Genomic DNA, 17,250 nt, shown 5'->3' on the forward strand with positions numbered 1-17,250 from the left:
GCGGTAGAAAATGAATGAATGAATGATTCAGCTCAACAAGTGGCAGGTGTGTTAAAAAAAAGTGAAAATTGTGAATACTTGCTGGTTTCAGACACAATTTACTAAATGTGCTGGATCTTTTGAGAAGCAGAACGTGTAGTAAATATTGTGATTAATGCTGATTAATAGTCACAGCACTTGAACTGCTGATGTTTTAGTCCCTGCCTTATATATATGACCACCAGAGGGCGGAATAACAAAAGAAAATACAAAACCACTAGCTATAATGCAGCTGGGACTTAAGGATGAATATTAATATTAATTAGAAACTGAACTCTACAATAAGTAAACCTGAATGCTAAAAACCTTCATATGGAAGTGTGTATTTGTAGAATAACTTCTTGTTAGTTGTCCCTATCTGTTAACATTTCCATGTAGAACAGTGTTTCCCTGTTAGAAAGAGTGGATAGTTGGTGTCTATATATTAAATCCTTAAAGACCTCTTAGTGTTTAAGCATTTATGCTAAACAGAACCAAATCTAAAGGAACTGATAGTAGTGCGGAACAGAACTGAGGGCTAATAAGAAGACAGAAAAATGGAGCCGAGTCTTAAGTAAAGAATCAAACACAAGTTGGCATGCTGTTATAGGAAACTCATCAACAACAGGGTGATGTGATTAAGTGGAAGGTGATTTTTTTTCCTACAACAGAACATCTGAAGTTCCTTATTACTCTTCTAGCGCAGCAGTTTTCCAACAATTACATTTTCCCCCCTTTCTTAAAGGATGGCACTCCATATGTTTGAGCCATTTATAGTTACGTTTAATGATGTGGTGCATTGAGAAACAAGTCAGATCCTGTTCTCACTCCTGTTATAGCAGCTCAAAGAAGTGCTTCCCTCAACAGACACTCTGTTTTCTCTCTCTTCATGTAAAAAGATTACAGCTTTACCTCTGACACCGGAGGCTCCCTCCATGAGTGTCAGTTTAACATCAGCTTACTTCATCATATCAACAATTACATCTCGTCATGCTGTATTTGTTCGATAACACAGAAAACAAACAAATCAGATCTGTTTATTATTAGGCACAGATCCCATGGAGCTTTCATCACGAAATGTGTTCATTAATGAGCACAAAATCTTCTGTTAGAGAAAACTAATCAACTTCTTCTGACCAATCAGAAGACAGAATTCAGTGAACTGAAAACTAAAGAAACTCAATGAACAAAAATTCTGAAGTGCCCATGAAATTCAAATTGGCACTTTTTTAATCTAATTGAGGCTGTGTGTGTGTGTATGATGTATGTGTGTAAATTAAGTGTGTATATGTGTATTTTGTGTGTGTATTAAATGAGTGTGAATTATGTGTGTGTGTGTGTGATGTATGTGTGTATATGACATGTGTGTGTTTGTTTAGGGAGGGTGCCTCTGTTTCCTCAGGATAACACATCAGCATCTGGTAGCAAACGAAATGCCGGTGGCCGACATTCCATCAGACTTGTCTGGCATCTCCGAAGAAGAAGCACACACACACACATACACACACACACACACACTGCTTCTGTGGACCCTTACACACAGGAATGGCACAGCAGTAAAGCGCCTGTCCACTGGAGCTGAAGGTAAGTCCACATGTCAGTGTGTGAGTGTGTGTGTGTGTGTGTGTAATTGATGAATAAGTGACTAAATTCTCATAGAAAAAATGAACCGATTAAGGTGTTTAAATGTTATTTGTTTGAAGCATAAATGCAGGATGTTAAATATTTAACTGTCACACAGGTGTGTAAACTTTTGATATTTTGCTATTGCTTTAAATGTGTTATATTGTATATCTGATATCTCATTTCATAATAAGCTTCAGGTTTGGTGGTTAATTGTTCAGCATCACTGCAGCATGTGCGGTCTAGTCTACGTCCCAGGGTTACATCTTCTGCATAATGTCGGTCTTAAAAAAACTTTAATTGTTGAAATGATTAACTAATCTGTAAAACATTCATTTCATTACCTCCCTGAAATAGATCAGATTTCTGATTTTTAGATTAAATTTATCTGCTGATTCGATTTTTGCAAATATAATTCGCTGATCGAATAGTTTTCGCTCGTTTGAAAGAAAATGTCAGGTGATGCTGAGCTGAGGTCAGTGTTGTGGTTCTTTTATTAAAACTTAAATAAGATCTGGTTCAATGTTGCTGATCCTGGATCTGAACGAACAAACAAAGAAACTTTAACTTTTATCTAAGTTATAGTTTTTTTTTTTATTTTTTAGCACTGTAGTATTAGCATGTTTTTATTATTATTTTTTTTTTGTAGATAAACTGTATTTGGAACAATATGTGTTTGGGGGGCACAAACGTTTGCACAGAACATTTATTATACACTGAGTGATGAGTACCGAGTACTGAATTTATGCAGTGAAAACACACCCACTTAGTGGTTAACATGTGTTAACGTGAGGGTTCGTCCATCCTCTCGTGTCTTTTATATAACAGTGTGTTGGTCTATGGCTATCTATGACTCTGTATGTGTCCCGAACCGCTGGGCTCCCTGAAGTCACTGTGTTTAATAATACACACTCTGTGAGCCACATTCCATATACATGAGTGTTCACACATGTATGAACATCCACATGCTGATTTGCTGACACACACTTCATGTACTTGGGAGAGACCTCGCTGTAGGACTGTAGGAACAGGTGTGTGTGTGTGTGTGTGTTGGTAATATAGTATTTGTAGGTGCATGTGTCAAAGGTGTTTTCTTCTCAGATTATTGAGGGCTGGATAAAGGAAAAATGTAGCAAAGTCCAGATGGTAGTTCAGGATTAGCCATAGTGTTATCATTTTTAAATGTTTGCATTACATTTTATTGCTGGATATCTTTACCTATACTGGTGTACCAACCATGATGGTGTCCTTAAAAACTCCACTCAATGTATAGCTATTAACTTTACACCTTATTTAATAGTTTATTATGAATGAAAGCAGCTAGCTAGTTTGTTTTGTGTAGTTTTCAGCTTGAAGGCATTTCCATAGCAACTGAATGACTTTTTTTTTTTTTAGAGAAAAATTTAAGAAATTTAGAGCTAAAATTAAAGAAAGTATTAACAAAATAAAAGTGGTATATTTTTCATTTTAATCCACCATCCTGACTGACTTGATCACCGAGTGCTAAACATGTCTAGCTAGCTAGCTTTCTTGCTAAACTTTTTCCTAAAAAAAAAAGTAATTAAGGTGCTGTGAAAAAGCTGAATGCTAATCAAATAAAGAATTTTCAAACACGTGTAAATCACGAACTTTATTTTCTAGCAATTTAGTGAGTTAGTTTAGCTACTCAAACAATATTTAAATCTTGTAAAATACTTATTTTGTCTTCAAATTTTTCTTCACAATTGTTGTGGAAATTCCTTTTCTTACTTCATGGTGCTCTTTCTGTTTTTATTTCTGTTTTAGAGCTTAGCTAGTTTGTTTAACCTTCGTCTCTATTCTCTACACTGTTAGCACAGCGCTAACAATATTCTATATTTCCACCTTATCCAGCGTTACCGGTTCTCGTCTGTAATTGTTCAGCTTTATAGGTTGACCCGAAGAACCCGCACAGCAGCCAGAGCCAAACAAAACACAGTTTTTCCCATTTGCTGTTTATATAAAACTTTTTAAAAACACACATATTACCAGAGAAATAAACAGCGCTTTCCTCTCAGGCGTACAATATTTATAAATCAGGTTTCCTATTCAAGATAAAAATATTGGAATAGGATACACCTACAGACCTCGGTGTGAAAACACGGCACTAATTCAACAAACACTAGCGCTCATGCCAAGCAAAGCAAAGGCGCACACACACACAAACACACACACACACACACACACACACACACACACACACACACACACACACACACACACACACACACACACGGCTGCTTATTCTTACCTGAGTCTTGTTCTCTATTCATTATATACAAATTGTTCGGGTAAAAACGGCATCAATAAATTAGCAACAGCTAGTTCTGTTATCATGTTACATTCGTACATGCTCATGTTTTTACTCTGGAAGATTTTCTGTAAGATTCCAAATGAAATGTCATACTTTTCATGACTTTAATCTTAAATAATAAATGTGACAGTACACTAGCTTCAAGCACACAGTCATAATACAGTGTTAATGGCTAAGGAATGTTTGTTAGCATCTAATGCTATATGTACTTGGAGAGTAATTTCAGTAGTGCAGAGCCTGAAATTAGTAAGTAAATTATATTTCTGTGGTAAATGTTGACATTTCTATTAATTTTGTCCCACTTTCACTGTCTTTAGTTATGTATCTTTGTACTATCAGAGTTGCTGGGAATCCTATACTAAACGCTGTTCTGGCGTTAACCACTCGAACATTATCAAACGTTTAACATTTATAAATTCCAATAAAATACACTTCTGCATTTCAAACTCAACAAAGGTCAATTTTTTAAATGCTACATTTCTGAATTCTGTTATACAGGGACTGGTTGATCTGATTGTTGACAGAACGAACCAACGGCCATTTTGTTTCCCAGTGTTGAACCCTTCTGGAGCCAGCATGCCCATTCTGAAGAAGCTCCCAGGGAGGTCCAGGAGTAACCTCAGCAACAGTGATGTGATGCTAAAGAATAACCATGACAACAATGAAACAATGCTTAAGAGTAACCACGGCAATGGCGAGCTCATCCTTCCACCATCCAGCCTCAACCCCTTCGAGGACGTGGACCTAGATGGGGGTTGGAATGATGAGGAAGGTGGTGTATGGGAGAGAGGACGGGTCCTGACCAGGTCATCACGTGAGGGCGAGGCACTGGAGAACGAGATGAACACCGAGCTGCATGGAGGCCTGAAGGTCACAGACAGGACTAAGGGCAGCTCTCCTCTGAGAGGGACACTGGAGCGCATATGTGGCTCATCACCGCTGAAGACCTTGGGAAAACTGAGCAAGGGGCTGCGCCTGACTGGGCGAAACGTGTGGAGCAACACCTTGCCTGCCACGCCCACTACCGGGAAGGAGAAGAAAAAGAAGAAGAATCATAGGAGACCATCTGAGGAGATCATGACCTTGCTGAGGTCAGTGAGTCATTTATTTAAAAAATTAGATCACATAAGCGAGAACATGAAGACGTGTGTGTGTCTTTAGGTGACGTTAACTTTGCAAATCTAAACAAGCTAAGCTGAGTCACTATAAACTTTATGGATGATCAACCACCTTTCAGGTGAACCATGTATAATAATAGAACCCTCATTAGCAACTGATACTGCAAGTATCATGGCTCTATAAAATTAGCTTGTTTAGCTCTGTGTGTGTGTGTATGGTAGGTCTGTGTGGAAAGATTGTCTCTATTAATACCAGGTACATTGTTTCCACTGGTAATGTGGGCTGTGTTTCTCTTCCATCGTAAACACACAAACACACATCCGTTTGTTTATTTATAATACACAGAAAATCGTTTCGCAGGAGCGACACAATGAAACTTTCAGGTCATGTCCGTTCACTCCTACCGCTGCTTAATTAATTCTTATGGAGTTATTCAGGAAACTGGCTAAAGAACACACGCCTCGGGAAACACTCCTAGAGAGAGCAGATGAAATTTACAAAAAATAACAACAACTATAGAGTGATAGATCTGTAGAAATGGATAGAGGGCTGTGTTGCAGGGAGCTGGTGTAATGAGAAACTCAAGTCCATTTGTACTCTTTCAATTCTCCTTCCTCCTTCTTAAATAACAGCATTTATTAACACTTACTTAACAAAACCTAACAAACATGTTAAGATCATATGGAAATAACAGTACAGAATTCAAACTCAAAGGTGTTTGTAAAACACCTTATTTTACATCATTAAAGCAGCAGTTTCGTGCCCTCTGTTGTCAGCCAGGTGAATCTTGACTGCTCTGGATAAAGGCGTCTGCCAAATGCTGCAAATAAAACAAATAAATAAATAATAAATCATCTCTCCAGATCATAAACAAAGAAACACACTTGGACACAAAATACGCCTTAGCAGCTCAATTACATTTGGGGGAAAGGGGAACATTGTGGAAGTCTGGTCTAGTGCCAAACAATCTCACTATTTAACCATTACAGACACTGTTTCCCACAACCACCTGAACCCTTGCATGGGATGGTTTTGTCATGTTTAACATCATGCTCTTGGTATGAAGATAATAATGACGTTCCATGGTTATGTTGCACATGTGATAGTTGTTCATCCTCATCTATGCCTTCATCTGTCCCCTTTGTCCAGGCTGGCAGGGCGGAGGAAGAAGAGCGAGCGGAGGGAGAGTCTCCCGGAGGGGGAGGTGAACGGTGAGGATGACGGAGACCCTGATCGTCGACCCTCATTCCTGCGCAGCCTGAGCAAACTCCGTGGAGACTCGCTCACCAGCCGTGACTCCCTGGAGGCCGAACAGGAAAATCCAGAGGAAGAGACGCCCATCAAGCGCAGGGAGCCGCTCTCAGGTAAGAACCTTGTTTCATGTTGGTGCTTTGTGGTTTCTCTACTCCACAGGATGCAGATTGTAACGTTTCTTTTGGGTGTTTAGACATTGTACTTTGACATTTTCTTGGATGGTGTTTCCAGGTGAGCAAATCAAGACTTCATGTGAACTTTTCTAAAATCATAATGGTAAAAATTACGATTGTTGCTCATACTGCTAGTTTTGTATGTGAGCTACAAGTCTAAATATTATGTTGGGTTATTGTGGACAGTGTGTCATTTATGAACGGATGCTGAATAATGGCTTTGCCCTGAATTACGCAAGAAAACAAACAAGGGCAATGAAAGTGGGAAACGGGGGAGAGAAAGCAGTGAGTGTGAACATGTATATGACCTGACCCTCGTCTTTCCTCAACCTGTTTACGTCGCTGTTCTGTAGTCAGCACATCAGAATGAACAAGCACCAGGTCCTGACCCGCCTGATGCATTCTTTTCTTCCTCGTCTGAGTGAGACAGAAAGTGTGTTGACCTGAATGCTTAAACAGACCTGAAATACATGAACAGAAGTTTGAGCACCTGTGAACTCTGATCCCTTTATTGGCAGCCTATCGACATGCTCTTGGATCACTAACTGGCCGGAAGTCTGTTTTGTCTGCGGGCAGAGACTTCATCACCTCACCCACAATGCTTTGCTCTTAATAAGTAGCTCGGGGTCTTAAGGTCCATCTGAGTCATTGGCAATCAACTGTGAAAAACCAGGAAACGACGTACATTCACTGCGGATTTGTTCTGATAAGACTCTCGCCAGAAGCTGCGTCAACGGTCAAATGTTCTAATCGCGAGAACACCCTTAATGACAAAACAACACACTTTCACACAGTACATAACACAGTGCATTTCTCATTTTCTGAACACATCACAGATGACAGAGTGGACTTTAAATTACAATATGTACCAAAATACTATAATCAGCAAAGACGAACATTTACGGCATTTAGCAGACACCCATATCCAGGGTGACTTACAATTTATTTCAACTGAGCATTTGAGGGTTAAGGGCCTTGCTCAGGGGCCCAGCAATGGCAGCTTGGTAGACCTAGGACTCAAACTCATGACCTTCCGGTTAGTAGGCCATCGCCTTAACTACTAGGCTAACACATCCCTATGTACTTGGGGTCCGATGTTTGCTGCTTAAGTTTTACTTTGAAGCTATGATGCTAATGTTGCTAGCAAATTTGTAGTTACATTATAAGTTATATTGCATATAGAGGGCATCAGTATTAAGGCATGTTGTTTGAGGCCCTTTTATCCATCTAGCCTAAATGATGCAACCTGACAGGGTTACTGAGCGGATTTGAAGTTACGTAAGGAAGTCTTTACATTTTTTGGAAAAACATTGCAGTTCTCTTGAGGTGAATCTCAGAAATCTGTTCGAGCTCATGTATGGATGTCCCATTCAATAACAAACCCACTTTCAACGGTTCTGAGCACTACAAGAAATAGACCCTATTGTATGGTTTGAACCATTAACAGGTTGTTTTGATATAATTTATAAAATAATTTCTCTTCTTTGATCAGTCCTTGAGATCCTGCAGCTGGTCAATCAGCGAGACCTCCTGCTGGCCGACACCCACATACAAGAGCTGGAGAGAGAATGCGAACTCGACCCCACTCTTTTGCAAACCCCGCCCACCACCCCGACAATCATGGCTACAACCCCTCCCCCTCTGACCTCCCCTCTGTGGCTCGCCCTGGCAGGCCAGTGTGATGACGAGGCTCCGAGCGCCTGGGATGCAAGCATGAGGAAAATCAAAGATGTGGAGTTGCTCTACGAGGCACTGCAGAGAGAGATGTGGGATGTGGTGCGTGAGTCGCTTCGCCAGCCATGTGCCAGTCCCCAGCTCGGGCTAGTCGTGCTTGTGATCCAGCAGGAGGAGCACGCTGACCGTGTCTGGGCCCTGCGCAAGGAAGCTCAATCCGAACTCCATGATGGGACCCAGACTGACCTGCATGAGAAGGCTCCATCAGACCTGTGTGAGAGGGCCCACTCTGACCAGCGGCAGGAGGCCCAGTCCAACCTGTTTGAGGGGGTCCGTTCCAGCAAGCGTCCCCGGAGGATGAGGCAAAAGTGGGCGGAGGCAGTTGGAGAGGCTGCTGATTGGTCACTTCCACAGCCCGGGGGTATCACAGCAGGACAGATGGGCTTGTTTCTGGATCGTCTGAGAGGACGAGTGGTAGAAGACATGGACGCAGCGAGGAGGAATGTGGTAGGAGTGTATCCAAAGGAGTTCTCCGTGTTTCAGGTGTACATGCAGAGCTACCACAGAGGCGTGGCCAAGCGTCTCCGAGCGATCACTGCAGGGCAAGTGCAGATCACCGATATCTACTCAATGCTTGATTGGGTCTACAACATCTACAACAGGTACACCTTCACCTACCATTTCCCCATGAATAGATCCTAACAACATGTTATAGATGTAGCTGGAGTTTTAAAAATAGTTTGCATGAATACTCTGTTAACTACGTTATTAGTGAATGAGGCCTTCGTTTCAGACTTATGTTTACATATTTCTGGTCCTGAAAATTACAAACTGCACCTTTAAGGATATCTGAAAGTAAAATATATAAAGTTTCTGATGTAACACACAATCGTTTTCCTATATTTAGAGTTCTTTATAATCAGAGTATACACACAAATACACATTTGCACGGCTTGCCAGTCCTGGGCTGTACCATTCTGGCTGACGGAAGGGGTGTGTTGCAGGGATGTGCTGGGTATGGTGGGTGCTATGGGGTCTTTAGACTGTGGAGCTCTGGAGCCATTGCTTCCTGCTGAGGTCATGGATAGGCTGGAACAGGAGTGTCTCGACACTGTCTGGGTACAGATACACACACACACACACACACACCAAGTCTGTACTTACACTTACTCAAATACACACATACTAATACATACACCCTAACACACACACAAATATACACATATACAACCTAACCCATATACACACAGGGACACAATCACTGCAAGTAATTTCAAATGTAATGTAATCTGTGACTTGTATTGTGTGTGTGTGTGTGTGTGTGTGTGTGTGTGTATATGTGTGTGGGTGTAGGATAAGGTAACTATGGAGCTCTCGCAGGTTCTGGAAGATGAGGAGAAGCGATGGACACAGACTTTACACATTGAGGAGTACCAGTCCGGCCTTGCACGTTCAATCATACAGGTAACACACACACACACACACATATATATGTGTATATATATATATATATATATATATATATATATATATATATATATATATATATATATATATATATATATGTATATACATGTATACGTATGTGTGTGTGAGTGTACACGAGTGATCAAACATTAACAATAAGACTGTGAGTGATCTGCTAATATTATTACATTGTCAGTACCATGAGCGATTGCACATCATTATTAATGCTCATAATCACTCGTGACGTGTATTTTGTGTGTGTATGTGTGTGTTGTCAGAGGCTGAAGGTGGACCTGGACAGATCAACAGGTGTCAGTCAGCCTTTGGGAGCCCGAGTGGCCAGGTGCACTCTCAAAGGGTTAGCTGACTTTCTTCACAGGTGAGGAGCAGTATGATGATAACAATGATTATGATGATGATTGTAGTGTGTGATATTTTGACAAAGAATTATTTGTGTGTGTGTTTAGTTTCCAGAGAAAAGTAGAGATGTTCCACGAGACTCAGGCAGAATTTGGGGATCGAGCTGACGGTTACGTGTCCCGCACCATCGCTCTGGCCAACTGCATTCCTCCCTTCAGGTCAGTTCAAGAGCTCTCCTAAGTACACTCATATGTTATCTATAAAGAAAACCAATCACACACACACACAACCAAACATAAAACTTCACTGCAAGTGATTTCAAATGTAGTGTAATCTGTGACTTGTACTGTGTGTGTGTGTGTGTGTGTAGGAGCTTTGTGGAACGCTGTAGGCAGTGTGACCCCCTCGGCAGTGAAGACTCCTCCCACAGAGCGCACTCGTCACTTGAACGCATCATCAACCAGTCTGTACGAGTTCTCACCAACAGACTGTTTGAAGACATTAGGGTAGGATATAACACACAAAAAACACACACGTGATTTTATGTTTTTTTTTTTTTTTATACTTTGTTTGTCTAGCAGTGTGTGTTCTCTGCCCTGTAGCCCTTCTTTGATAAACTGCTCAGAAAGAAATGGCTGAACAACACAGAGGCGTATGAGAGCATCGAGGCTTCCATCAAACAGCACTTTAAAAAGTTTCGCAGGATGGACTGTCCTCCTTATCAGGTAAAACACACACACACACGCACACACACACACACACACACACACACACACACACAGTATACAAAAACATATGGCAAAAAAGTGGATATCTCACTGAAAATCAAAATGTACTTTTATCTGTTGGCTTAATTAATTGATTCAATTAATCCAGCAAGAAGATTTATGATTAATGGACATATTAAATATTGACATATTGTCTCAGTAACTTATTGACTCACTTTATTAGTGAATTACTGAGTCATTGGCTCCCTGAATTATTAAAACTTTGACTGATTGACTTATTGACTCATTGACATGTCGACTCATTCACTAATTGGCCTTTTGACTCCTTGACTATTTAACTCATTGACTCATTGACTCATTGACTTGTCGACGCACTGACTGATTGACTTGTTGAATCATTGATCCATTTTCTCATTGTCTCTCACCTGATCAATTGACAGACACTGGTGAACGAGGTGCACAGGCGGGTCATGGTGGAATATGTTCGTGCCATCATGAGGGGGCGGGTCATCTGTACGTCACTCAAAATGAGGAAGAGACTCGCATTCCGGCTACAGGACGAGGCCAGACAGCTCAAAGCACTTTTTAAAGACCTGGTATATATAAAGACACACACACACACACACACGCACACACACACACAAACCCAAATACATACAAATATATGGATCATTGTGTTCTCTTGACAATATTACACATTCTCTGTTCATTTTCATTTGATGTCTAGCTTTAAATGAAACATTAAGAAGAACCTCAGCGTGTTTGTCACATCTCAGCAGCGGTTCCATATAAATGTGAGAGAGTCAGCTGAGATTTTTTTCCCTCGGAGTCTGTGTTAGAGCGCATGAGCAGCGCCATTCTTATCTGTCCAGTGTTTCACTTAAATAACCCGTCCATCATCTTAACAGAAAACAGGAAGTGGGCTGCTCGGGCACTTCCTGCCTGCTGTCTTTGAAGGCTTTCTGCAGCTTAGAACAGTTTCCGTGGAAATGCCCGAACAAGCTTTTAATTCCACTGAGGATATTTAGTTTGTGGAAGAGAGCGAGAGTGTTGGAGGATATTTATAGCTAATGCCTATGTGAAACTCCTCTGTGTAGGGGTCAGAATCGGACATGCAGGAGTGCTGAACTCCAAACTCCCAACATCCCAAGACACAGCGAGCTGGAAAAATTCAAGCTTGTCAATTATTTTTACTTCCACCAGCCTGCAGATCTACAGTATCACTGAAATAATTTTATTATATTGTATTGTATAAGAGTATTGATGGGCTAATTTTAATTCTCTCTCTCTCTCTCTCTCTCTCTCTCTCTCTCTCTCTCTCAGGAGTCTACCTGTTCCTGGCTGGATAATGTGATTGGTCACCTGGCTGACATCATCCTCCTGGAAGACACACCATCTATTCAGATGGAGGTGGGAGTGCTGGTGAAGGAGTTCCCAGATATTCGGTATGAAACTCACTCACACACACACACACACACCACACATACAGTACACACACACACATACACACATACGCACACACAAATACACACACACCACACATACACACATACACATACACACACACACACACACACACACACACACATACACACACACATACACACATACACACACATACACACATATACACACACATACACACGTATACACACACATACACACGTATACACACACATACACACACACATACACATACTGTACACACACACACATATACACACACACATATACACACATATACACACACACACACACACACATAACAGGACGTTTCACTGCAGCGTCCAGCAGAAACATGGCCCATTACTCAGCGTTATCTCCTCATACTCTTTAACACTCCGAGCGGTTCATCATTTTTATAACAGCCGTATGAAGTGCAGAGCTGGCAGACGGAAGCGAGAAGCTCTGAACTCTGTCTGTCACAGGCGCACTTCATTCAGGAATAAGTGAACCTCTCGACCTTAGCCTCTTCCTGTCTTTGCAGAATGGCTATTTTTCACAACACCCTTCACCTTCCTGAACTCTTAAGAATGTCTCGCCGAAAATAGTCCCAGTGGAGACGGAGGGTTGTGACGCGCCTCGGTGCCAAATTCCCTACGAATAGCACAGAGACTTGGCTGGCACAAGAGGAAAAAACGGGATACCGAGCAACTTATAAATGTGTCTGATTACCTGCAAAAACAGAAACGCTTTTTGTGCTCATAGAAAATTGATCGTTCCTTCGAAAAGGTACAATACAAACAGTTTAGTGTCACACTAAAAATGCCTTAAGACTGAACTCTGATGTCTTATTTATTCTGGAGTATGTACAGATTTTTTTCAAGAAACTTTGATTTCGAATTTTAAAAAAGGAATTTAAATTGTTTAATATGGAAAATAACGTGGAAGACATTCTTGTTTAAAGACCAGCCATATATATATATATATATATATATATATATATATATATATATATATATATATATATATATATATATATATACATATATGTATATGTATGTGTGTGTGTGTGTGTGTGTGTGTGTGTGTGAGAGAGAGAGAGAGAGAGAGAGAGAGAGAGAGAGAGAGAGATAAAGTGAAAGAATCAAAGAGTCAAGGGTTAGGAATTGCGTGTGAGGAAGATATACAGAGACAGAGAGATAAAGTGCACATTTCCGTGATCCTGTTATTCAGCATACAGAGTCTCAGGGACATTTTGATTGACGTGTACTGTAAGTCTTTCTAACAGGCCATTCTGACAGAACAAAACCACATTTGTGTGTAAAAGTGTGTGTGTGTGTCGGTTGTCATTGGCTGGCAGTGCTCCTGTTTGCTGACGCACAACTCTGCCCAGCCAACAGGAAGACAATGCGGACTACTTCCTGTACTTGCCAGGTCACAGGAGACTCTCCGGTGCCATCACTCAAAAAATATACACACACTCATGCTACAACATTCCAGTGAAGACACTGGTTCTACACACACACACACACACACACACACACACACACACAGTGTAAATGATCAAAGTTATACTTGTACCCCTGCATATGGTCACTGCTTCCTGTTGTTAATTGTCTCTGTCAGTTAAACACGGACATTTTCAGTGCCATTGCAGTGATAACACTGTTCCCAGATCAGCTTGACATGCTGATACTTTAAACTGACTGTTGGCTTCAGGATTCTTCCTTTTCTGTAGTGTTTGATCACGTGTATCAATGAGACACAACTTAAAATATTTTGACAAGATAAAAAAAAGTAATGATGAGCCCGGATGAAGACATTAATTAAGATAAATTGATTAAATATAATTTTTTTATATTTCAGGAGGAAACATGTCTCTGCTGTACTGAACGTCAGAGGGATGGTCCAGCAGGTGGAACGACAGGAGATTCTCGCCGTCGTCCGGGACTTTGAGACTAGCGACAGCCCCGCCCAGGTTTCTAGAGACCACGCCTTGTTCTCCGAGATCACCGTGGCAACGGACATGCCCTGTCTGGGACTGGTTCTAATCCGTTTTGGACTGAGAGTGTCGTCGTGGGTGTCGAGTGCCCGACCTCGCAGGAGGCTTCCCACGAGGAGCATGAGCCGGAGAGCAGATGATGCGAATGAACATGTTACACAAGACAACCAATAACGTCTCACTAACCAGTCACTAGACAATGACTAACTAGTCTACAAGTCAATATGTTAGAGAAATCAGCCAGAAAAACAAAACAAAACAAAAAATAACACAATGACATATGGACTCACAAACTTGCACTTTTTTAAGTTAGAAATTGTTCAGCCCTTTTTCCCGATTTCAAGGTGGGCACGTATCCTTCATACTTTACCTAATCTTATAATTCTGTTTATTAAGCTTCCTCCTAAAACATGTCAACCTACACGTCATCCACAACAATGAAATGTTCTTCTTGTACCTAGCTAAAAGTCTGATTTGCCTTTGTAGCTCGCCAAAAGTAACTGAATTTAGAATAAGCTGTTAACCTGCTCAACCTCAGTTAGCAGAACAATGGCTCAGGATCCATCCTCAGGTACTGTTTCTGTTTTGGTTGCTAATAAGGTGCTGATTCCAGAATGGAACAGATTATAGCCACATGTTTGTTTTGCTAGCCCACAAGCCCACATACTAAAAACATGACAACTACACAAGACAGAAACCAAGTGGTCGAATGTGGTCATGCTTTCCACAAGACAAGTTCAGGAAGAAATAGAAAAATGTGACCATCGTGTTTCTTTGAGGCAAGAAGATTCAAACAGGAAGTACTCTCCATTATTCACACAGCGAACAGGAAGTAGACTTAATGACCGCCGAGTCATCAGTCCCTCAGTCTGACACAGCTAATGGTTCCTCCGGTGGAAACAGAGCCCGACTCCAGTTCACACCAAACAATGGAGCGAGCTCGCGAATAGACACAGGGTCTCGTCCCGATTTAATCCAACTTGCACTCAAGTGCATTGTTAAACCATTTAGATAAATAAGCTATAAAAAAGTTAACGCTTACAAGATATCCTTAATCCTTCTCAGACACAGGATGCATCGAAGGAAAAAGTGATTTCCTGATGAACTGGTGCACGAGTTTGCACAGAGAAGGTTTTCATCTGAGTAGAGTTTATTTTCCGTTTTATATATAGCAAGCAGTTACTGTGGAAAACTGTGTTTATCCTGAATAGCTAACTAGGCTAATCAGTGACGCTGAAAGTGTAAATGTAGGTCAATTGCTGTCGGCCATCTTTGTGCCCCCAAATCGCCTGGTTTGTTATGCATTCTAAAAACTGATTAGATTAAAACTCATGATTGAGAGCATGAAGCCAGGTTTTGCTAAAAGATTTGGACAAAGACTTCAAGAAATGATTGCTAACAGTAACATAGTGTTAAACTCTGGCTTTTTCTAAGACGGCTAACTTGTAATGTTTGTACCGTGGGATTTTCACACATTAGCATGGAGTAACGTGTAACCTGGAGTAGACATGATGATCCCCAGGGACCGGTCAGATTAGAGCAGGACAAACTTGGTCTTACAAGATCATTATCTGGTTTATAAGGACGTTGGTAATGAGGAAGATGGTAATGAAGCACAGCTAGTATGTTTAATAAAAGGCCTTAGAGCACAGTAGGATATACCTGCAAGTAATAGAGGCTCAGGAATGAACTTTCCTTTAAATTTTCAGTAAAACTGTATGTCCATCGTCACAGAGTCATAAAATGGGAGGGTCCATCATCATCGTCATAAAATGAGAGGGTTTTGTCAGGAAGGGCATCCAAATCAAATATGCGGACCAGATGATCCACTGTGGCGACCGCAAACAGGGAGCAGCCGGAAGAACAACAGCAATTTGTATGTCCATCGTCATGAATCTCAACACAAAACTCACACTAGTCCATACTGAGGTGAAAGAAGGTTCCGCGTAACATGTACACTCAAGCCTCATTGTGCACAATGATTACCAATAGTCCAAAATAAAGAGTTTATTAATAAAGAAGTATTTTCAGTAACTGTACTCAATCATATTCGTATTACGCATCCTTCTAAATAGCTGGTCTTGAACTGTATCTGTTCAATTATTTGTGCAGTTTCTTTGTGAAATCAATTGAAAGATATGAACTGAAGTGATGTGAAATATTATTCGGATTTATTCTAACAATTTCAGTGGAAATAAAAAAAAAACACCCATTGATTGGGTATTGATACAAAAAAAAAAAGCTATGGACCTGTCTTTATTTTAGACAGGTAATCGTGCCAGAGTGGGATCTGAAGAACCATCTACTGAAGAACCATCTGGTCTTCTTAACTTTCGAATGGCTTTGGGAAGAAAATTGAGATACGTTTGGTATTTATAAAATCAAGTGTTTTTAATAAAAAAGTGGCTTTGGTTAAATACTGTGCTTGGTCCTATAGCTATTATGTGGAAATGGTCTATTGTGACAAAAATGGCATTTATGGTGGATAAGGGGGTGTTTGGGATGAGCACAGTGTTTTGGCTAAACACTTTTCGAGTGGTATTTTGGTTAAACAAGGTGTTTGGGTGTAAAAAAAAATCATTAAAAATTGAGGTAATTTGTTTGAACATAGTGTTGAGTCCAGATGTTTATTACTATTACCAAATATGGGATTTTCACTATATAAGATCTTAATGTTATTATGAAGAAATGAGGCACGTTGCCCGAAAAGATTTCAAGTTTTGCCCAACCATTTATCATAGATAAACTAAAAAGTATTTAGTAAAAACAAATTGTTTTAGATCAATGAAGTGCTTCAGGGTCTATAAGATTTTTTTTATATAAATAAGAGGGGAATTTGGTCTAAACAGATAAAAACCTTTATTTCTTTTAGAGAATGTGGTCAGGGCACAGGATCAGCCATGATACAACACCCTAAGTACAGTGAGGGGTAAGGGCCTTGCTCAAGGGCCCAACAATACAGCTTGCCAGTGATGGGGCTTGAACCCTGATCTTCCAATGAACAACCCAGAGCCTTAACCAGTTGAGACACCACTGTCATGTATGTTTATTATAAGA

The 17,250-nt window shown here is 40.6% G+C and overlaps 1 protein-coding gene across 2 annotated transcripts; it reads left to right on the forward strand.

The window, feature by feature from the left end:
- Window positions 1-10: 10 nt before the first annotated feature.
- On the forward strand, window positions 11-16,799 carry exoc3l2a (exocyst complex component 3-like 2a). Of its 2 annotated transcripts, XM_060862553.1 has the most exons (14): window positions 11-46; window positions 1,398-1,602; window positions 4,527-5,064; window positions 6,242-6,456; window positions 8,012-8,855; window positions 9,198-9,312; window positions 9,547-9,657; window positions 9,939-10,039; window positions 10,128-10,238; window positions 10,391-10,526; window positions 10,623-10,745; window positions 11,189-11,344; window positions 12,072-12,193; window positions 14,058-16,799. In XM_060862553.1, exons 1-14 carry the CDS (start codon window positions 23-25, stop codon window positions 14,365-14,367), a joined length of 3,111 nt encoding a protein of 1,036 aa, XP_060718536.1. In that variant the 5' UTR covers window positions 11-22; the 3' UTR covers window positions 14,368-16,799. The 2 variants fall into 2 exon arrangements, with proteins under 2 accessions (XP_060718536.1, XP_060718537.1); XM_060862554.1 differs by lacking the exon at window positions 11-46 and having other exon boundaries at window positions 1,476-1,602; window positions 4,472-5,064.
- Window positions 16,800-17,250: the final 451 nt, after the last annotated feature.

Source organism: Tachysurus vachellii, chromosome 26, assembly GCF_030014155.1.
Source record: "Tachysurus vachellii isolate PV-2020 chromosome 26, HZAU_Pvac_v1, whole genome shotgun sequence".
Taxonomy (NCBI): Eukaryota; Metazoa; Chordata; class Actinopteri; order Siluriformes; family Bagridae; genus Tachysurus; species Tachysurus vachellii.